The sequence below is a fragment of the Poecilia formosa genome, unplaced genomic scaffold (genome assembly GCF_000485575.1).
Source record: "Poecilia formosa unplaced genomic scaffold, Poecilia_formosa-5.1.2 Scaffold98, whole genome shotgun sequence".
NCBI classification, from domain to species: Eukaryota; Metazoa; Chordata; class Actinopteri; order Cyprinodontiformes; family Poeciliidae; genus Poecilia; species Poecilia formosa.
In genome coordinates, this window is record NW_006800037.1 from 900,323 (window position 1) to 923,221 (window position 22,899).

Genomic DNA, 22,899 nt, shown 5'->3' on the forward strand with positions numbered 1-22,899 from the left:
TATTTGGCCTGTTTGCAAATTTAGACATATTACACAAGGCTGATACTATTTGTAGCAACATACTACTAGCTTCTTGGTTATTTTTTGTTTGTTTGCTTTGTTTTGTTCAGGTTTATGTTCTACCTGATCAATGTGATATGTAACAACAAGGTTTTCTTGTTCCAAATGCAATGCACAAGGCTAACAGCTTACCATATTCTTGTGTTGTATTTGGCTCAGCAAAGCTGCTGACTGGTGCCTCTGTTGATAAGAGGTTGGAGTTAATTAAAAAAAGCTTTTGTTCTTAGCCATTTCCCTTGTAGTTTACTGGGTTTGCTCCCTCTGGAGCTCTGCTTTGAGATGCATTTTAGACCTCAGGGTCTCCTTGAATTATAAAACAACTGACTGAAAGCTACCAATCCCCGCCAGTTTACAATGGCCAGAGGTTTCTGGATGTTTTCATCTCTTCTGATGCAGGCAGTCTGATGACTGCATTTATGATGTTGCCATATGGATGACAGAGAGAGGTAGGAAGCATAAAAAAATGCATTTGGTATTTATATTTATTTTGCAAGATTTCAGCCAGCTCAGTATGACTCATATGTGAGTGCAGTGAGTCACTTCAACATACACGCTAAGTTGCTCTCCAACTACAGCAGGAATCCAGTGTTATCAAGTTGTGCAAGACTGAAATGAACACTGATGTGAAGCCAACATTTGATTGCAGTTGTCTTGGCCTCACAAGATCAGCTCTATTTAGATTGTTTTCATGGCTGCACACAGAATCAAAGGTAATCTATTTTTTTCTATTTTTTATTTTTATTTTTTATTTTACAAAAGACTAAGTAGCTACATCCAGTTAAAATAAGGAATGACATTAAGATTCTATAGTCTTTCCCACTTTAGCTGCGTAATTGGAATAAATTCAGAGGGACAGGATCTATGTCTTTCAGAAGAGCATCTGTGTTGCGTGTGAGATGCACTGTCATTTTTTTAAAAAACTGCTGCAGAAATGAAATATTCATAGTTTGGTCTGCTCACATAACTTTCTCTTGTGTTGATGTTGCATGTTTATTGCTTCCCAGCCCGCACGCATATGAACCAACCATCAGAGACTCATTAAATATCTTCCAAGGTTACATTAAATTAATTTTCCAAGTGAAAAGTTTAGCCCAAATAGCAGCAGACCCATGTGGATAACGCTATTTCCTTCGAGCGTGCCTTAAATCAGATGTTTTTCAAAAGCAGAAGTTTGCAGCATTTGAAACATTTTTATTTTGAAGGCTTACAGAATTTATTTGATTCATTTTCTTAGATTTAAAATATGTTTTACTGCTATGTTATTTATTTACTTGTACCGTTTTGCGTGCACGTTATCATGAAACTAATTCATCATGCTATTTTATTTAGATGAAAAATGTTCCCACACACGACCGACTTAATCAGTGCAATTGATCCGCAGAATAGACTGTGTGTGTGTGTGTTCTCCTTTACAAATGCCTACTATTATCTGCATACTTTCACACTGAGATGATTGAAAAGTCCTGATGCAGCCGCGTAGAAACCTGCACGGAAAGCACACACCGTACAGCTTCTGGGGCTCCTCCAGCAGAGATGTGCCTGCAATGAATGCCAAACACACCATCGAAAGTCGTGTGTGTAAAACCAGAAACCGGAGCATGCTGGTGGAGTGTGATGTGTTTAGGACCATGAGGAGCGCTTTGCAGAAGGAGGCTGGGGTAGCGGAGTATTGGAGCGTCGCTCTCTGTTTGCTGCGCGCTGATCCCGGCGATGCTGCCGACCGCTCCAGCGTTGCGCATGCTGAGGAGTCCCTCACGCCTCTGGTTCCCGGTAGGATGAAGACTCGCTGTGCGCGCTGAAACAACGAGGGAGGGAATCAAGATGAAGATAAGAGTGGTGATTTAGACCGGGGAACGCTGGGTGGGGAGGGAAAGTGTCTTGAAGGATTGTGTTGCGTTGTGTGGAGCTTTGTCGTCTATGCCACTCAGAAATGAGTTGCATACTGTTCTCTATCCACTGTGACCTAATTGCACTGTGCAGCAACATATTTATAATATTCATGAAGGATGATCCTATAAGAGCGCATCCTTGTGAACTTTTTGTTGTTGTTGTTGTTGTTGTTGAGTGAAGATATAATTAGCCTGTAGCACATTAGAACTGAGCAGTCCGAAACATGCTGCTTCCTGTTCCAAGAGCATGGTGAGCGCAGCTGAGAGGCACAGCTGACGTTTCCTTTTTGCAGCTTTTAATGTGCGGTTGTCGCAATTACCCTTTCTCTAGTTTGAATGTCTTCTAATCTTCCTGTTAATATCATGAGATTATTGATTTATTTATCCCCTCCCCCCCCCATCTTTTTCAAATGTCAGGGGGTTGGTGGCATCATCATCGTTACCATGGTTACAGGATTTATGGTTGTGTACAACAGCAGCTCTGGTGGGAGATCGCCTTCCTCTGCGTCCAGATCACTGCATTCCCACCACGAGGACTCTCGGTCCACAAAGAGAAAGCAGAGTGTGCAAGTTTCCACTTTGGAAGGGGTTGCAGGTATCATGGACCTGAAGGTAATCATGCATCACACGTGCAGAGTGACAATCTGATTAATTTCACACAACAGTACCTGATTTACATACACCCTCTGAGATATTCTTTTCAAGTATATCCATCTCTTACGATAATGAAAATTCAAATGACCGAGTGTCCAAATTTGGGCAAACAGTGTTGGTGTTGTCGTACAAGCACCAGTTAAAAAGCATAAGGATTTGTAGGTGGCATCGTAAGCAAGTTATCTTCTGTTCTTACACACATGCGGCCTGTGGAGAGGATTGCTGTTTTATGTGCTTTTTGTGGGACTGTATCGCATATGGACAGGGTCACCCAGGGAACCTTTTATACAAGAACCGGCAGTTGCATTGTGTTGACATTGGAATTACTGCTTTTTGCTCTGGGTGCCTCTATGTTAGTCAGGGTCACAGTGAAAAAAAAAAATCTATCCTGTTGTGCCACAAATTACATCTATTCCTTATTTGCATGGAACTGGAAGCAAGTAGCTCCTTTCAAGAAAATATGGTCGTACACCATGGCGAGGCCAGGGCTGGAACTCTACTAGAACCGGTGACTTCCTGTCTGTCTTCGTGAGATCCAGCTCTTCGGAGAGCCTCTCCTTCCCTAACACCTACCCTGTACTAACCGACCTCTCGTTATTTGTACTTCCATCTGTGCCTGCGCTCTTTTCCTACACTTTGACTCTTGTCACCTCCGACAGAAACTGACAAGTAGCTTTCCTTCTAAGTCATCTGATGTTCACTTTCAAATTACTTTGCCATTTTCACATTATTATGTCACTTTGGATAAAACTTTCTTATATTCTAGATCTTTCCAAAAATAATTTCCCCAGATTTTTTTTTTTTTTTTTTATCCAGGCCCGTGAAACAAAACAAACAAGTACTCACAAAGTAGGGATGATAGTAAATATCAAGCAATGGATCTATATTGTTTACATGTTTAGAATGTCTATGTGTTATCATTTTGAATAAAATATGCGTTCAACAGTTTACTTGACATTTATGTAAAAGTGCCATTTTTGCACTCACTTTAATAACCGGATGCATATTTCTGTCTTCTCCACAGTTTTAGTCTCTAATAAAACTGTTTTTTTTTTCAGTTTTTTTAAAAAAATGTTGATCTTACATCTGTCCTTCGTTTTTCAAGTTTTGTATTCTCATATCTCATTTCATATCTTAAAAATGACGTATATGTAAATGAGAAACATTTGCGACCCAACTGATGGATCTGATTGGTGCTGCACAGAAAATGTGCAAAACAAATAAACAAACAAAAAAAAAAACAAATCATTTGCATTTAAACATTCGCTATGTTTTGTCTCTGCCATAACTGGAAAGTTTTGTTTTCTGTAATCATCATCTGATTTAATTTTTGAGTATTTATTTATGTAAATTTTCCATGTTCACGGGTGCATGAAAATGTAGCTGTGAAACAAATTTGAAAACCGTTGCATATTTTAAATATCTAATTACTTTTCCTCTTTTAATTGTACGCATTTGTGTTCAGTTCAGTATTCATGTACGGATGCTCAGCTCAGTTAGACTATGACCTAAAGCCAAATCAGGTCAAACTCATATAATGGTTGTTTAGAAATGCAAGAATGAAAAATTAGAAGCTAAAGATTGAGTCGGGATCCCTCAAGGTGAAGCAACTTCATTTATGTAGCACATTTTGTCCAAAAGCAACTCAAATGGCTTATACTAACATACTAAGATACAGATTTTTGTTAAAAAGCAAAACAAACAAAAAATAAACTGCCAAATAGACTAATATATCTAATATTAAACTTCTGTTAAACCGAATTCTGTTGCACTATTAAAGTTTGATATGATCTGGCAAAAGTATTTATGCCCTCTAAACCTTTTCATACTGTGTTACATTACAGCCACAATCATGAGTGTAGATTAATTAATAACTACTTTGAAACTGCACTGAATGATAGTTGTCACAGTATTTTCCAAACATACATTTGAGAAGTTTGATGTGCATTTATATTCAGGCAGGCTGGATTTAGTTTTATCTCTGTGAATCACAATAAAGGGGACTGAATACAAAAGTACATGTTTTTACAGTCGTATAAAGGGTAAGCTGTGTAATCCGAATGAAAACACTGAGGTTTGTGGTGATAGCATGAAAAAAAAGGGAATGAATACATTTGCAAGTTGCTTTATAGGTTTCTGATTTGCAACATTTTGAAATAAAAACAGTAGAATTTATTTTACAAAAAAGGTTTCTGAGTACAACATTCTGACCGAAAACGTTCTTTAAGATTCCAATCCCCTTCTCAAGATCTAAAGTAAAAAGCCGAATTTGCTGGGATAGAGTCAGCCCTAAATTCATCCTGTACTTTAATCCCCTTTACAATTCATAATTAATGTGTTCACCATACATTATTTAGCGACAAATGCACAAAAACTGGAGGGATTTCCAGTGGAATTCCTTTTAAAATATGCTACACGTCTGCTGTGTTCTTTGTGTCTGCCTCATGAATGCACAAGCCCATCACTCACACCCATATTGTTACCGAGTCTTCGCACATCCTGCCTCCCCCCTCAGAGAGAAAGATATACAGTTAGACCCTGGAGTGTTGCTCAGACAGCATTGAAGAAGGGGAGGATTTAGAAGGAGAGCACTTGTTCGGCTACTGCTGCCGACTGCCTAATGACCAACGAGAGGAGATCGTGAGGTTGCCGCTGATTTGGGTAGAGCTTTGTGTCAGCTGCTTAAACTCTCTGTTGCCTCGTTTAGAATAGTGCGGAGTTTGGAGTTTTGCAGAGATTTTAAGAGTTTCACCTTCCATCTGATGGTAGTGTTTAGTTTCTGCTGCTGCTGTCTTCCCAGAAAGACTAACCAGAGCAAACTCTGATTAGTCTTTCTGGAATGCAGAAAGGCAAATGCTCTAAAGTGAACGCATCCGTCTGAGCGGTTCCCCTCGGTGTCATCTGAGGGCTTCTGCTGCTTGAGGGACTCTTGGCTTTGACACAAGTGCACAGACACACTCTTATGCACACATTCGCATATCTCTGGAACGCTAATGCAGACAACTCCATGCAAATGCTCAAACAGTATTAAAATTTCATACCTCATGCTTGAAAATGAGGTCTGTTTGGTGCACTGTCTAGACCAGTTTTATGCTCTAACTCAACACACGAGTGGATGTTGCTTGAAGAGGCCGTGACTACAGAGCCTTTCAAAAGAATCTACACTCTCTTTCCACATTGTGTCACATTGCAACAGTGAACTTCAATGTATTTCTCGACTTTACGTGCAAGACAAAGACGAAGTAGTGCATAACAGTAAAGAGAAGGACAAACGATCAGTTTTTGATAACTGCACAGTATTTTCTCATGTTGTATTGTTGCCCTTAAAGTACGTGTACTTCATGTGGTTGATGTAAACCATTCTGCTTAGACTAAGGCTCTGTTTACGGTCATTATCCTATGGGAAGGTGAACTTCGCTTTATAGCTTTTGCATCCCCCTAAAAGTATTTATCAACAGATTTTATCACCTGGGGCGCTCATCGCTGCAACTCCTCCAAAGTTATCATGGTCTGCTTTCCTGATTAGTTATACAATCTAAATGTCGTATGAGTTTGTGGTATCAACATGACTAGATGTGTAAAAGTTCATTAGGTATAAAGCTTTCTGCAGTGACACTGCAAAAGATGATTAATTATTTTTATATCAAATCATTTAAAAGGCGGTAGGTCATTGCTGTTTTATTTCCTAGCAGCTGATTGTAATTCTTCCCCCCCCCAAACAACACAGTGTGCACTGGATCTCTCCCTGCCTTCCGCAGTGTCTGCAGGTTTTTGAAGGCTGTTCCACCCGACTGTCTTCTTTTTGACAAGCTGCGGTAATAGGAGCTGTAGAGATAAGCACGCGCATCCAGACGCTTCCAAATGGGTGCTTACTCTCACGTTGGAGTTTGAACTCCCTAACACACGTTTGCTAGATTCCTCTCTTCCACTCCTCATCTTTTCTTCTATGATGTTTTAGCGATCGTATAGGAAACAGGTATCGACTTGTAAATTGCTGTTATCAGAGTCAATCTATGCTGGCCTTAAGAAACTCTGGTAATCACGAATCTTGTGTAAGAGCAAGAATGTGAAGATTTGTGATGAGTCTATTCTTCCTGGGCTTTATTACACGTTGGTGTTGTTCTAATGCACATAATGAGATCAGGAAACCTCTTCTATTTACTCTTTAAAGTAATTTCTGAGTATGCAGAAATAGCTCGTAAAACAAACTTTACCAACCCTGCACTGAGCTTGCTTCTTTGATTTATTCCCATGATGTTCACATTTTAAATCCACCTAAAGGTGGGCATTAGGTGTCTTGCTCAAAAACAATTTGTAATCTACTTTCTTACTAATTTATCTTGACAATAGGACACACTACAACAAAGTTAAGTTCAGGAAATAACTTATTCCTGTAGCCATAGTTCTTTATTACTGACAGCTTGTAATTTGACATATTCAGTCTCATTTTACACACCTTTAAGTAGCAGAGGCCGGAAATCATAGTTCCAGCTGAGGACTGTGAAGATAAATTTAAATTAATTAAAAACAAAGATGACGAGCGGCATGAATAATTGCCAGGAGACAGTGAGAGAGATGAGAATGAGAGCGAGACTCAGGAAGAAGATGAGGGCAGTGAGGGTGAAAGTACGTCCTTAAGAGGTTTGGAACGAGGCTGAATTTACTCTGGAACCAAAAACAAAAGGGTGGAAATTATTAGCAAGCAAGTAAGCATAGAGTATGGCCTATAGTATAGGCCCTATACTATAAAGTTTATTTCATTGTCATAATTTGTCTTTGAAGATCAAACAAAACAAAAATCATGAAAGAGAGTTTGCTTTGTAAAGCATTTTCATTTAAACTGCCGAAACTACTCAACCTTTTGACACATTATAAAATAAATAATGTTAGAACTGGAAAGCATTTTTCTTTTTCACATTTGCACCATTATTATTGTACAACCCCAAAACAAACTTTGTGCTTTATTTCCCTGCAAAAATCCATCCATCCATCCATCCATCCATCCATCCATCCATCCATCCATCCATCCATCCATCCATCCATCCATCCATCCATCCATCCTTAAAGAAAATCAGAAAGCAGGAACATCAGCACTTGACGATGTTTTCAAAACCAGCATTAAATAAAATGAGATGTCTGCACTCTGACAAGCTCTTGCAGAGGTAATCATTGTGCCTCTTCCACCTGAAAAAAAAAAAAAAAAAATCATCCTCATCTTTGAGCTTAGCTGCATAAGCAGCCTTGACTGTGAATGAGCTGATTATGAAAAATGCGTCTATAGATAAACTTCAATCCGATGTAGTCTTTTGGAAAATGGACTGTAAGATGAAAAATAATTTGTCAGAGATACTTTCAGCAATGCTAGAAGAAAAGACTTATTAAAAAAAAAAACACTTAGAGAATCATTCATATAGTGCAGCTTCACAGTGACAAAGCAGCTGCACACACATCCTGCTACAGCTGGGAGGAATGAGGCTGGAATAAATTTAAACAGATCATTCAAAGGAAATGTTGGCGGTTCTACTTGTCTCTTTTGTTATTTTGATCTAGGAGGTTTTTTGAGGACTAATGGTTGGTATTTTTCAGCATTTTGCTTTAGAACACAATTATTTTTTAATAATAAAGCAACAAGATTTGTTTTGCGTCTTATTGCGTTGCCATAAAAACGGCTCCATTTTAGTCTAATTTCTGATCTCCACAAAAGCCTATATTATGTGTTTGTAATTTTATGTCCTCTTTAAACTGACTAGCGTTTCACTGTGACTCAGTGCAGGTTCCTGTGCAGTAATACTGACAGTTGAGTTTTCCTCTGTTTGCTGTCATGATGTGTATTTGGGATGACGGAGATGCACATAGAGTCAGTCTGAGAGTTGTTGATGGAAATGGGAACTAAAGCTATCCTCCAACTTTCTTATTTTTCTGTTTCTCCTCTTAACCGTATCGATTTCTATGGCCTGGTAACATTAAGCCAGTTTTAACACAATGATGCAAGTATATTCTTAGACACTGCCAATAACTCTATAAGCACATGGACATTTAAGAAGCACTCGCCTCTTAAATTTTTAGCTATGGTGAAGTTAACTTCGAATACTTGTTCTCCCCAAAGTGCGCTGCTGCACAGCCAACATTTATTTATTCAGCAGTCTGTGGGTTGCATCTCCAGGTTTTTTCACTTGATTTTGAAAGGTCTTTTCCCTTTGATGTGGAATAATCAAGCTGTCAGAGAGGCTCAGGAAGCAGGAGCTGCAGAGTCACGTTCAAGGACACTTTCAGTTTCCAGCAGACTCTTTTGACTCAAATTGAAGCAGTGCAGCCTCCAAACTGGCTCTTGCGTGTTTGTCCCTTGGTTTCCCAGTTATTAAAATCACCAAATGCTTAGGAACGAGTTGGTAGGACAGTGATTAGGGAAAAGGAGTCTCTATCTTTTGTTGGTAGAAATGAAAAGAACAAAAATGAACAGGACTTCTCCCAGCTGGAGAGAGGATAGGCGGGTTTGTGCAGCGAGGTGTGTAATTTGCTCCAACCTACCTGGTATTCAGGAATTGGGTCTGCTCACGCAGAGCAGCACACGTCCTGATGAGATAGTTCCTGTGAAGAGATGGGTTGGAAAAGAAGTCTGGCTTGACTGCGGTTGTGTATTTGTTTCTTTTTTGCAGAAGACATTGTAAATTGCTGGATTTTAGCCACTTCATTTTCTGCGACCACGCTTAAACGTTTCACCGGGAAACGCATGCAGCACAACACACACTCACGCCACGAAATTATTCAGTGCTTGAGTCACATGGATAGCAGTTTTATTATTGTAGATACAGCGGCAGGAGCGGTAGCGCCTGCGCTGCTTGTAATCTCACCTGTGTGTATGCAGACAGACAGACTCACTCGCTCATCTATCTGCACCTCAGGAACTGGCGGAGTGTGAAGCTCAGAGCCCGGTTCAGAATTCTGATGGAGCTCTCCATTAAGGTTGGGAATAATTCATGCGGGGAGTCTTTGGGTGTTTGCTGTCGGATCATTCACCATCCGACCTCTTCCTTTTCCAACTCAGAAGAGCTTGTTTGGACACACACACGCATGCACACGCACACACACACACACACACACACACACACCCACACACACACACACACACACACAAAGAAAATTCAGCTTCTCTTCAACAGAGTTGAAGCCCGTGTTACAACTTTTCACTTCTTCTCCACGATGCTGATAATGCTCACCAATAACTAAGTTTCTGTCAGCTTGAAGGACATTTTGTGTGAAAGACCACTTGAATACGCAATGATAGTGCAGTGTGAGAGAATACTTTTAATTCAGTGTGGGTTGTTATATGAAGGCAGGAGATCAGTGGTCGTTCTGGAAAAAATAGAGCCCCGAGTAAAGTCCTCCTTATGCTATGCCCCATAATCAGTAGAAATGCAAAACAGACATCAACATTTTAGGGCAGTAGCACTGCTGACACAAAAAGCATCGGACAACGTCACTAAGTCATCGTGACAAAATTACAAACCGCTGGAAATACTGGAGGAATCAGGAATCTGGCCTGAGGATAGGAATAGGGAAGAGTGACGTTAAGAAAGACTTAAGTCACCAAATAAAAACATTAGCAAGAAGCTTCTCTAGTCAACTGAGACTATGACCTAGAAGAAAAACAAGAAAAACTAACACTATGCTTCCCTGAATAAATCCTCCTCATATTAAAACATGGTGACGGGATCATTTCGTGGTGATACTTTCTTGTAGCAGGAACATGGAAGTTGTCAGACTCAAAAGGAAGCGACTAAAAGGAAGCTGGACAATCCTGGAGGAAAACATTTTGGAGACGAGGGCAGAGGTTCACCTTAAAGCAGAACAACAACCACAAACATACAGCCAGATGTAGGGATGCATGGTATTCTCTGTACGACCATCACTCTGTGACCTTTAGCATTTTGGACAATGCCATTAAAGTCCAGCGTGAGGATTTCCTGCTAGTTCTCTGTCCAACTAAATATTACATCAAATGCATCTTTGTAACACTTGGAATAAATAGGCCAACTAACTGTTCTCCAAGTGGTCCTTTAAGATATGAATATTTATCATAATAACACTAGAATGATGACATGGTAGTAATTTATTGTGTAGCCTTAGCCAAAGTTAAAATTGAATAGTTTAAAGCATGTGCTCTGTTTTACAGTTTCTTAGTCAAACTGATGTTCACAGGCGCTTATAATCCAATCTGTCTAGGCTCAAACTGTTTGGCAAAGCTGACATAGAAACATTTGAAAAAAAAAGATCTTGAGCAGTACAATTAAAAAGATCTGAAAAGTTCTACAGATGTGAATATTTTGGGACGGTGCTGTACCCCTGTGTGACAACAGTCCAAAATATTTTTTTAAACATCAGTGCTATCCTGCTTTTCTTCATTTCCTTTTGATTTATTCCTTACAGCCTCTAAAGATGCACTGCAGGACGTGCGCCGTGGTGACCAGCTCTGGCCACCTGACTGGCAGCAACAGGGGCGAGGAAATCGACCACTCCGACTGCGTCATTCGAATGAACGACGCTCCCTGCGCGGGGCACCACCCGGACGTCGGAAGGCGCACGAGTCTCCGCATCGTGGCTCACTCCAGCCTGCAAAGGGTGCTCCGGGGCAGACAGGAGCTGCTCAACGGGAGCCAGGACACGGTGTTCATCTTCTGGGGTCCAAGCAGCTGCATGAGACGGGACGGCAGAGGCCACGTTTACAACAAGCTCAGACTGTTGAAACACCTGCTGCCCAAACTTAAAGTGTACACGATCTCCCGGTCCAAGATGCTGAAGTTTGATGAGTTGTTCAAGAAGGAAACAGGCATCGATAGGTAAATGTACACAAGGCGATGCTGTTATTTGCAAGCTATAGAAACCATGGGACCCAGGAAGTACTTGCGAGGACGTCGGCTCACAAAATACAAAAATGAGATTTATAATACTTTGGTTTCTTTTTGTGTATAAATTACAGGCAGTTATACTGTGGAAAAACACCGGCTGAATATGAACATTATAAAAAAAAGTGGAATAAATAGATAAAGGCATTTGACTGATGTGAATTTGGCTCTTCATATGAACTCATTTGCATGTAAACAATGAATCCCCAGGTTGAGAAGCTGATGTGCATTAGGATGAGAATTCAGTCACTCAGAGCAAATGTGTCACACTTCTTCATGTCCTTCCTCTGCTCTGCACAGTGCAGGGAAAATCTGGGGAACAGCTGCGCTTTGTTTGTAAAAGCAGGCACGCTGCGCGTCTGTGTTTACTGAGACATGGCAATCCTTCCCTTGTCTTTATTCCAGAAAGAGCTCCAACTCCTGGCTGAGCACCGGCTGGTTCACCATGGCTATGGCCCTGGAGCTGTGCGACAGGATCAACGTGTTCGGCATGGTGCCCCCCGATTTCTGTAGGTTAGTGTCTAAATCTTATTTAAACAGGAAGCTGGGTTCCCCAGCAGTTTGTTTTAGCCTTTCATCCAGAATTGTTAGCGGTATGACAAGCACGTTTTGTAAGATACCTTTGCATACAACAGGTTTGCTCCTGTAAGGATTAAACAAACAAAATAAAACAAACAAATCTAAAATCTAAAAATATCAACAACACAGGGTGGTTCTGACTTGTCTCTAATGTACTTTACTCAACTGAGATTAAATAAGAAAAGGAAATATGTTGATGCTAAACCTGGGAATCCCTAGATGGGAGGGATTTAAGAATTATATTTTTACATTGCTGATTCTCCGCCCTGTACTTCATAGAAAGCATTGTCATGCGTACGCTGTAATATAAGAATGCAGTAATTCATGGTCTACATTAGTAGACAACCATAGTTCATGTGAAACACAACCTGTACTTGACACAAAACTCTGCACCTCCTTCACTGTTGACAGAGACCCCAGTCTTCAGTCTTCAGTCTTTGTCCAACATTTTCCCATTACATAACAAATGTAATGAAAAACACTTTTTGCTTAAAAAAAAAAAAAAAAAAAAGGAAGAAAATTGGGCATAAAACGTGAGGCGAAGGATGATTCAACTTGTAGAAACTGGAGATGAGATTCTTTATTCCGAGGCTTGGTATTGGACTTGGAGTGGGTTCTTCTTCCCAAACTTAATTATTTCTTCTTCCCTTTAAGGTTTTTATCTTCAAGCTACAGATCAGATCTAAGTCTGACAAAATCAGTCTTCCAAATTGAATAGATTTTAATATGTTTTGCAAGGTTAGAGTGGGGGAAAAGTACAAAGTCGAGATGCACTCTGCTGATAGATTCTTCTTTTTCAGTTCAAAGTTGCTTCAATAAAGTTGACGGATGTAAGTCAGTGCTTTCGCAACAGGGTTATTGCAACTTTCTTATGCTGTGTGTTTTTATTTTGATTTTAAGTTTAATCGTGCAGGATATATCTCAAGGTATGTATTTTAAGTTCTATAGTTTTTAAGTTTTAAAATGTTTTGTCAAGGTTTTTTGTTTGTACGACAAAAACCTGGCATTGTCGCGTTGCATTTCCTGGATTGCTTGCTGTTTTCACCCGGACCTCTTTACTGAAGTGCTGGGTAATGTTGTTAGCGTGTTTCTCCTGCAATGAGTTAGGACTCACTGGTAATTCTGCTAGTGACACATTTCAGTACACAGCAAGTGAATTACACAAAGTTAAATCTTACAGAAGAAATCGTTCTCCAGCTTCATAAACTTTGCGCTCTGCTTTGAACGCCATAAAATTTAATGACTACTATTTTGGCGGCTCTCTGCACCGCTTCTCCAGGACAGTGGGAATAACTGAGCCTCACGATTGGCGCGTTTCTCAGTAGGTTTAGATTGTCACATTCTCTTTGAAAAAAAAAAAAAAAAAAACTGGGGCAAACATTACATGAAGCACAAGCGACTCTTCTTTTGCAGCTCCGTTTCCTGACAACGGCGTCTGCATTTCAGTATAAGGAAATCTCATCCTATGCATCTTTAATTGTGCCTCTAACTTACTCAGAATTCAGTGAATGCTGGAGCGTGATTTTAATGTGAAAAGCATACCCTTGCCCTAACCACCTTTTTTCAGTCTTAAGCAGAGTTTAGTTTGCCTTTGTCACATACAGGGCAGACGAAATGTCTGCCGCTATAACTCTCACATTAAGCTACAAGGACACAAGAGACGATTTGAAATATGTAGGGCAGATTGCATCGACGCCCATGTGTCACACCGAGCTCCTCCACCAAGCTTGATCTGACTGAGAGCATCAGGGGAAGATGACAGCGTATAATGAATGCCTCTTTGAGCTCAGATTCTTCTGATGTCTCTGTTTTCTCTTTGTTCCTGTCTCCTTTTTTTTTTCATTCCCCGCTGTGACTCTCTTCTACTCCCCCTCTCTACGCCCCTGCATCTCATAATTATCCCCGCACTGCTTTCACATTCCTTCCTCGCGCTTTCGCTTTCAAGTCTAACTCGTCCCTCTCTCCCTCTTTCCCCCCACGAAGATCCTCTTTACGTCCCACGGTCCCGTATCACTACTACGAGCCGTCGGGGCCAGACGAGTGCGCCATGTACCTCCTTCACGAGAGAAGTCGAAAAGGAAGCCACCACCGATTCATCACAGAGAAGACTGTGTTTTCAAAGTGGGCTCAGACTCTGAACATCCACTTTTACCAGCCGGACTGGACGCCCACTCCTGCCGTCACACATGCGAACAGCTCAGGAGCCCCAAGTCCAGTCGGATCCTGAATCTGTCTCCACAGACGATCCCTGCAGAAGAGAGTTTCCAGTTTCCAGAGAAAATATTCCCTTTGAAATCACTGGGAAACAACCAGGGTTGGCCCAAGGTTGAACTGGACTAGGTTTGGGACACCACATTCAAATAGAATCACACTGCAGTATTAGATTTTGTATGTATTAAAAAAAAAAAACAAAAAAAAAAACTTTTAGGATAAATTACCTGTAATCTGTAACTAAATAAAAAAAAAGATATATTGAAAATTCTTCACTTCTTTTTTAGATCTATTTGCAAACTGTTACTGTGTGTGAAATATGATGAAAAAAATTACTTCAATTATTAAATTAAATATTAGTAAATTAAATGTCAAATAAGTAATATACATTTAATTCTTTTTTTTTTTTTTTCTATTTTTGAAACAGTGCTGCAAATTTCTGAGGCAAAAGGTGACACATCAGGACTCACCCAACAGGAATGCCAAAAATCCGTAGGCATGTTATCAGCCTGAAAAGGGCTACTGAGCCTTTTCCAGTTCTTTGAATAAGAAAAATCTTGGGCGGATTTGACACCCAATGGAGGCCAGAAGTGAAAACCACCGCTGACCGAAAAGACCACAAAGGGCAGGCTAACATTGTTCAAAAAAAAAAAAAAAATCTTAAAGATATGCGTTTTTTTTGTGATAATATTTCAATGCACTGATGAGACAAAAGTGGGACTTTTTAGAGGGCGTGTGTCGCATTACGTTTTGAGTGAAATGAGATTTCAGAAAAAGAATGTCATGCTTACAGGAAAAGACAGTTATCCGAAATGCGCTATGGCAGATGTTAGGTGGTTTTTCCTTTAAGGGCATGGGGGTAAAATACTTGCTCCCTGCACTACTTACAGCACTGTTTGATAAGCCGATGGCTCTAGTAGGCACCGTAATGGACTGGTGACCCGAGGCCGTGGCTTAGTTCACTTCTGCCTTGACCTGGCTCGGGAAATTACTAAATGATAGAAGAAGCTGCTTTTACCTGCTGGCTGACTATAGCAGCATGACAGAATGGGGTCACAACAGCAGCATACTGTAACTATAAAAGGATGAATATCATAACAGAGTCATGAGTATCTGTTGTCTTAAAGCACAGCTTTATGTTTCAGAACTGAAGCGCAGCATGACTGATCCAGACCTCAGCACAGACATCTCTGTGATGCTACGTTTCAGTAGATTATTCACGCCTCTGCTGGCTTTATATTTTAAACTGTTTTCATTCAAATAAAACGTTTATGTCAAAGAATGAATGAAAAATGTAAAAGGGGAATAAATAAAAGTCTTCATTTACATTTGGTGGCCTTCTAACCATCACTCTAATCTTTAGTTCCCTCTGCAGACTACAGACTCAGACTGGGCAGCTCAAAAACATTTATGTTGCATCCTGCTAGAGGAAACCTACTGGTAAATTTAAAAACTACTTTAAAAATACATTTGCAGGTGGATTGAATAATTTTGTGCTGAAGTGTAAAGTAAGGCCATCATTTAAAACTTTTTTAAGTAACCTGAACTGTGAGAAACAGGACAGTAGTAGTACTCCACTATCAGGGCCACAGTGGTTTTATTGCTGGCAGTCCACAAACACACGGAACAAAAGTAATAACCACTGAAAAAGATATTTTTTAAAAATGCCATCGATGGCTTTTCTCCATAGAATCATAGTATTGTAGTGTGGGAGGAAGCTGGAGTATCCAGAGAGAACACACACATGCACAAGAGAACATGCAAAGTCCATGCAGAATGGTTAATACCACCAACAGCCCCATTTCAGTGCAATTTATTAATACACATAAAAATTGCTGTCTTTTGTTCCCGTGTTTTGTATCCATTGGTTCTTCCTGGCAAATTGTGGCTCATTTTCCAAACAACTGTAATTAACGCCAAATATCAGAAAAGTCCTCAGAGACTTTCTTCTAGTTAAATACAAGACAAAATGACATCAACTCATCTCCAGCAGCGTCCTCAGCCCAGACCCATAATCCCGTCTCAGTGTGTAGGACTGTGGGGAAGAAGGGGAGCTTGCTGTGAGCAAAGAGTCAAACCATATTTCCTCAGACAGGTACAATCTCTGCAGTAGCATTCAGAATGTGTTGCCCTGCAAAAGAAGAGGAAGAGGAGGATAGCGGCGAGTTGCGGACAAACACGCTGACTGCTGCCTGTTCAATCACATTTAACCACAACTGCTTGCACTCAGGTGGAATCCTAATGTTAGAAAGCTCTCAGGTGCTCTGGGAAAATGCCGTGCAGCGCCGGGGTGCCATGCAAAGTCCACTGATTCATTCTTAGATTTGCACTGTGCGTCCCGCACATCAATCAAAGGCCCTTCATGGTAGAAACGTTATATTGTTTTGTAAAGGCATAAAAAGTAAACCTGCAACAAAACAGAGTCAATTTAGGTTTTATTTCCCCTGATTTTAGAAACATTTCAAAAATAAAGTAAGTGTTTCTACCCGAATCTAAGATCAATATTTGTCTCAGCTGCTGGTAAAGAATAAAACAACTTAGAATCCAAAAATTAGCTGCCTACATTAATTACAGGATGACTTCATTTCAGAAAAGTTGTAATGTAATGTTGAGGTAATCGTTTGAGAAAAACAGATACGAAGGAATAGACGAGAGTAGACAGCTACCATCAGGTAGACTGATGACAAACCGCCAGAAAAGTCAACCATCCCCACCTTACCGCCATCATAATTGTTGTGGTCTGACTTGTGTTTTGCTGTGATCATTCAGTGAAGAAAGTGGCAACCAGGATAAAAAAAAAAAAAGAAAAAAAAACCTCAGCAGCAATATCCATTCTGAGAAATATCACATCCACCGTATCCACATACCTGCTGTCAATAAGTGCAGCCTGTCTTTTCCCCAGTTGCACAGCTGCTGTATTTGTTATAGCTCGGCCTTATCAGCTAGCCTGCAAAATGCCACCATCCTGCAGAGCTGTGATTGTTCTGAGATAACTGTTCCTGCATGAGTTCATTGAGATTCACATTTTATCACCAAATCTTGCCTACCTTTACATTATGCACTATTTTTAGAGGCAAAATTCACCAAAAAGTGTATTAAAGCAAATATTAAACCTTTACTGAGCCTGCACTGCCTCCTGGTGGAAACTAATCATCATTGCAGTCTGTTTTACGACCACAAGTCATGGAAGTGGGCAGGAGTTTAAGTGGCATTTTCTCGTGTTAAAGCTTTAATTATAACAATATTACTGCAGCCAGTGAGTACTGCAAGACGTTGTTGTTCATGATATGCCAATTGCTCCCACTCACTGTACAAAAACATGCAGGCGCTGTAAAAGACTTGCTCACTAAAGTTGATTCAGTTTCCTTGTTGCTTGAACTTGGTTAAGCTGCATCAATTTTACCTGTCAAATTCAAAACACTTAATCAAAGCTATTTATACAACTTTAACTAAGTTGATATAACTTTCCTCATCATTTATATTAAAATCAAAAAAACATGTTTTATATATATATATATATTGTGTAAAAAAAAAAATATATATATATATATATATTTTTTTTGTTATTAAATCATTGTCTTTACACAATTAAGTTGATTTAACATTTTCATAAAGTTCCAACACACATGACAAACAATCATGCACGCACACCTGAGGGGGATTTTGACAAACGGTGTGAGCGAAAGCCGGAGTACCCAGAGAGAACCCCTTTCTGCGTGCAAACTCCATGCAGAAAGACGCCAGGAATCAAACCCAGGACCTTCTTGCTGAAAGGCACCAGTGCTGCCAACTGTCACCACTGTGACTTCAAATTGTGTCTTATTTAGGGTTTGGATCCTAACTGAGCATGAGTCTGCTCCAATTCCCAAGAAGAGATGCTGCATAACTTCAAAAGCATATTTTAGGTCCTTGGGATAGGGCTATTCCCACTGGTGTAAAAAAACAACAAAAAAGTGCTGGTGAGGTCAGGAAGGTGACAGTCACAATGTTCTTCTCATGCACAATGGAAACGTCCTTGTAGAAACATGGGAGTGTTTTGCTCACATCCTCTGAAACTCAGAGGGCCCCTGCAGCTTTCCTTTGAGTTCGTCTTCACAGTCTGTTGGCCTCATGGAGAACAAACGCAGGACTACTTTAGGGAAGCTCAGCTAAGAGCTAACAAAGCACTGCTCTGCAAATTGCTTTGTTTTGCAAAGAAAAAAAACCAAAATCATATCGATTTAAGAAAAAATGTTAAGCAGACATAAACAATATTTACAACTCAGACAGTTTTTTTTTTGATGAATCAATAAGTTATACAAACACAGAATGCAAATAATGCTCTAAAAAGATTGACATTATATGAAACGATCTGGTTTTTTTTTAGCGTGTATCATGCTGTGGTGTAGGCTTGTTCTGTGGATCACCACTGTAAGTCATTTTCTTATGTAGAAAGAATTGATTAGTTCTAGTTTCTCTCTCTCTCTCTCTTTTTAAATTGAAGATCTGCTAACATATTTTCATAAATTAAATTAGGTAATGTGTACTTGATTAAATCAGTCAAGCTGTCTGAAACCGATAGCTGTTTTTTACAGTGTGTGTCCTTAATTAGCCATCTGAATTGCCCTTCCGTGAGACTGTGGACAAATTAGTTTGTCCTGTGTGTCTTTGTGTTGCCCATGAAAGGCTTGGCAGCCCCTAAAGGGTACACCATGCCTCTCAGCCAATGAATGGCCCCACATGACCATTAAGGTATTGAACAGGGGTGGATGAATGGCTGGTATTGATAATGAGGGAAAATGAGAAAGTCTCATTTTCGAAGGTCAATGGGATGCTTTGTGATTTCATCAAGAAAACATATATTTTTTTCTCATAAGTCTGAAATCCTGAATCCTCATTCTGAATGGTTGTTTTTTCTTGATCAGAGAGTCATTTCATTTTAGTTAATAAGACTTCTAAATTATAAAATATTTTAACATTGACTGTATTGTCTGGTGCTGTTGGTTTTTTTATTATTATTATTTTTGAGATTTAGAAGCAGATGTCATCTGACTGAAGTGTCTTTTTTTTTTTTTCAGCTAACTTTGAGCGTTTTTCCCCAGCCCTGGATTTGCTGCTTTCCAGTGAAATCCCCCCGTCTTTGTGCCACATCAAGTCGAGAAATTACACGGGTTTGATGTGCTCTGTGGCAACTTTGCCCGATTAACAGTTTGGCTCAGCGGGGCAGACGCTGAGGCGGAGGATCAAGACAAAAGAGAAGAGAAAACGTACAAGAGCAGAAGGTCCGTCTCTCGTCTGTGAAGCTTGTCTTCTGAGTGTCTTAGTGATTTTATGGAGATACTGGGAAGAAGGAAGCTTAGCTGCTTGGGGGGGAGAAAAGCATGAATTATGGGTTATTTTCCCATTTTGCCCAATTTCCTTCTGGCTCAGTCTAAAACCCTGCAGAGCCTGTCAGTCTATTAGAGCAGCCACATTTGACGCCGGCAACAAAAGAATTTTTTTCTCCTCTCTCTTTCCAGTGCCTCATCTCCCCTCACATTGTTACCAGCTTCTCTGCCACTTGGACGGTCTGACACAACACTTTGGGGGTGTAATGTCACTAAAGACGTTTGCATTGGGACTGTCCCGGCTGCGTAATTAGTGATCCATAGGCTAAGTAGGAGAGCTCAGTGGGAGCGAGAGGTTTCATAACCACTTCAGGACGACAAGAGGTTCTGTTACGTCAACGAGAGCAGACGTCACCGATTCAATTTTAGAGCAAAAAGATCAAAATTGAATGAAAGGAAAAAAGGAAGCTGCTTTATCTTCTTTTCTCTTTCAGCAGCTGCTTTGTGTAGCTGATGGACTCATCGTTATGAGGTTATTTAGTGAAATTATACCACTTGTGCATCAGAAAGGTGGCATGACTGTTTGGCAGTCCATTGAACTGTTGATATCTGAAAAGCACGTTTCTTAGGAGGCTTAACGAGAAAAAAAAAAAGGACAACAAAATTCGTTGATTCTCATGAGGTGGCAAAGTGCTACAAAACTAAAAGATAAGCTGAATGTTTAATAGACTGTTAAGTCATAAAAGGTATCCTGCAAGGATTTTAATCGAATACACGCTCTCACACACTGCTATAGATGTTTAAAAAGCCTGAGAAAGTATTAGAGAAACGTTAGATCTCAAGAAGCCTCAGGCAGCCAGCTCATTTTGGGTATTTAATTTTTTTTTTGTTCATTTAAGAGATAAAAATCATAATTTTGTGTATAAGCCTAAATTGTTTTCCCTGTGACTTCACTATTGAAGTAAAAACAAAATAAAATAACTGAACATTTCAATTTGATAAACAAAAGTTTCATCAGAGCTCAAAGTGCCAAACTCAACAAACTGCTTCCAAAAAGAAAAGAAAAGAAAAACAAAAAGAGAAACGGCTCCTCAAACAGAGGCATTAGACCAACAGTGACGACTTGCATGCATGCCTTTTGTTTTATCTGTTCAAAGTAAGGCTAAATATAAGGAATAACGTTTGAATTTCCCCTCGCAGGCTGTTGCAGCATGCCTCTGAGGTTCACTTTGTGTTTCATCCCCTACTGAATGATGCAAGAACTAATAACAGCGAGTGTCTTTTTTTTTTTCAATCGTTCTTAAGGCTTTTATGCATTAAGAAATGATGCATGCATGTTTGTTTTCGACTGACGGTGCATGCAGGGATAACAAAAGGTATTTTTTAAAGTTAAACTGTTTTGAATGTATTTGGAATTTTTGAAGAAGCAACTCCTCCAAGATAAAAGGAAACGTTGCACAGGATTTTCCTTACACCAAAACACAAACTACGAGAAATAAGATGTGAGCATTGAGTGTGTGTGCACGGCTTTGTAAAATCATTCACAACCCTTGAACTTTCTCCTCGTTCTGTCCCATTGCAGTCACAAACCTTTTTTTTTGTATTTTATTGGAATTTTATATATTTGACCAAAGCAAATTTGTAGATAGCTTTGAATCCACCGTATGCTGTGAATACAGCAGGAAGTCTTCAGCGCTGATAACTTTGTGCTAGACTTTGACTGGGCAACAAAGAGGAGTAATTTCATAATGATGCCCACAAAGTGAGCAATACTTTTGGCTGAAGTGATTTCTGCTGCTTTACCTGGATTCTGGCCAAGAGGTCGAATGAATAAATTGAATTGAACATGAGAGCAATTCTCAGAAAGTACTTGAAAAGTTTCAACGAGGTGCTCCAGTTGCTGTCGACGTCGGGAGACTTAAACAACACGATGACCTTTCAGCTTCAGCAGTGAGCGTGAGTCCAGGTTGAGAGAAGAAGACAGATCGTTATGGAGACAGAGACATGGAAGATTTTTATTTTATTTTTTTCAACTTTGGGTGTGAATATCAAGACAGAAGAAACACATGTACCAAGAAAATTGGTTATATGTTCAACATTTATTTTCTACACAGCAAATTTTGCAGCCTTAACTGGAGATGGGAAATTATGTTCCAGTTCCAAGTGTGAAAACCAATTATGAATTTAATGATGGCACTTGACTTAATGTAATGTTTTGACTGTTGATTCTATGTTGCATGACGTTGTGCTTTTGTGGTTATGATGTGAAGCGCTTTGAAATGCCTCGCTGCTGAATTGTGCTATACAAATAAAATTTGATTTGATTTGATTTGAAGTGTTATGACTCAGTAAGCAGAATTGTTACTCTTAGCAAAACCAGTTTTGCTCAGAAAACTGGTTTCTCTGCAATTGTCTCTCTGCATTTTGTACTTTCACTCAATGCAAGATGTGCACACAGTTTTTTTACCTTTTAGCGTATCTTCAAGGCAGCTCCATTGAACTTTGGGGTCTGGATTGATGAGAAAAGCCCTGACCTTTCACCTTAAGGAGACTGTGTTATTTATTTGCTGTTTGTTTTGTTTCCACCTTGCAAATCTGGAAACTTTATGAGTAAAATTATGACACTGCTCGATTGATTCCCCAAGGAATGAGTAGCGTCTCATTAAAGAGAGTTTCTTGATGTAATGGGATACGAAACTTGTTTTTAAGAGGCGAGTTTTATTTCTTGTTAGACCTAGAAACTTTCTCGTGCGTTTCTCTGACAAATCACGACTTCTTAAAAAGGCATAAAGGGGCTTCCTCATCCGACTCTCCGTCGTCTCACTGTGTTTCTGTAGACTGAAACATTCCACAAGCTGTTGCCATTTGGCTGATGTGACCTTTTTCGTTTAAGCAAAATCATAGTTTGGTTTTTCATGAGATATAAATGTGGTCACAGCGAGAAAGTTCCAATGCTACTTTATTTGTTTTCCATCTCTGGCAGTGAAACACTTCCGTACGTTCCTAAGTCAAACATGCAGAGCTACTTTTTTATTCTTCTACTTTATTTATTTTTTTTGCTGTTTCCATTTTCTAACATAACCCCAAACGGCTGAAAAAAAATCCCAGACCAGTCCAACCATTATCTAAGCTTTACTGAGTTAGAGCCAAACTGTGAATGCTCTCTAAACTTAATGTCCATAGTTTTAAAACATTGTATGCCTCCTTATTTATTTATTTTTTTACCTAAATGTTTCTATTTTGAGCCGAGAGCCGAGAGTAAGTGACTTTTGAAGTTCTCCAAAGTCTGACACTATA

General features: G+C 39.7%; 1 protein-coding gene across 3 annotated transcripts; it reads left to right on the plus strand.

Annotated features, from left to right (window-relative positions):
* Nucleotides 1-1,591: 1,591 nt before the first annotated feature.
* On the plus strand, nucleotides 1,592-21,931 carry st6galnac5b (ST6 (alpha-N-acetyl-neuraminyl-2,3-beta-galactosyl-1,3)-N-acetylgalactosaminide alpha-2,6-sialyltransferase 5b). Of its 3 annotated transcripts, none has more exons than XM_016674660.1 (5): nucleotides 1,592-1,896; nucleotides 2,367-2,561; nucleotides 11,031-11,440; nucleotides 11,912-12,019; nucleotides 19,354-21,931. In XM_016674660.1, the coding sequence occupies exons 1-5, from the start codon at nucleotides 1,882-1,884 to the stop codon at nucleotides 19,355-19,357; spliced, it is 732 nt and encodes a 243-aa protein (XP_016530146.1). In that variant the 5' UTR covers nucleotides 1,592-1,881; the 3' UTR covers nucleotides 19,358-21,931. The 3 variants fall into 3 exon arrangements, with proteins under 3 accessions (XP_016530146.1, XP_016530145.1, XP_007558741.1); XM_016674659.1 differs by lacking the exon at nucleotides 19,354-21,931 and adding an exon at nucleotides 14,069-14,324 and having other exon boundaries at nucleotides 1,593-1,896; nucleotides 11,912-12,015; XM_007558679.2 differs by lacking the exon at nucleotides 19,354-21,931 and adding an exon at nucleotides 14,069-16,950 and having other exon boundaries at nucleotides 1,596-1,896.
* The last annotated feature ends 968 nt before the right edge of the window (nucleotides 21,932-22,899 follow it).

Excerpts from the sequence above, each read along its gene's own strand:
- st6galnac5b (XM_007558679.2), top strand. Across the intron at positions 2,562-11,030 it reads CAGGTATCATGGACCTGAAG|CCTCTAAAGATGCACTGCAG; the intron begins GTAATCATGCAT and ends TATTCCTTACAG. Across the intron at positions 11,441-11,911 it reads AAGGAAACAGGCATCGATAG|AAAGAGCTCCAACTCCTGGC; the intron begins GTAAATGTACAC and ends TCTTTATTCCAG.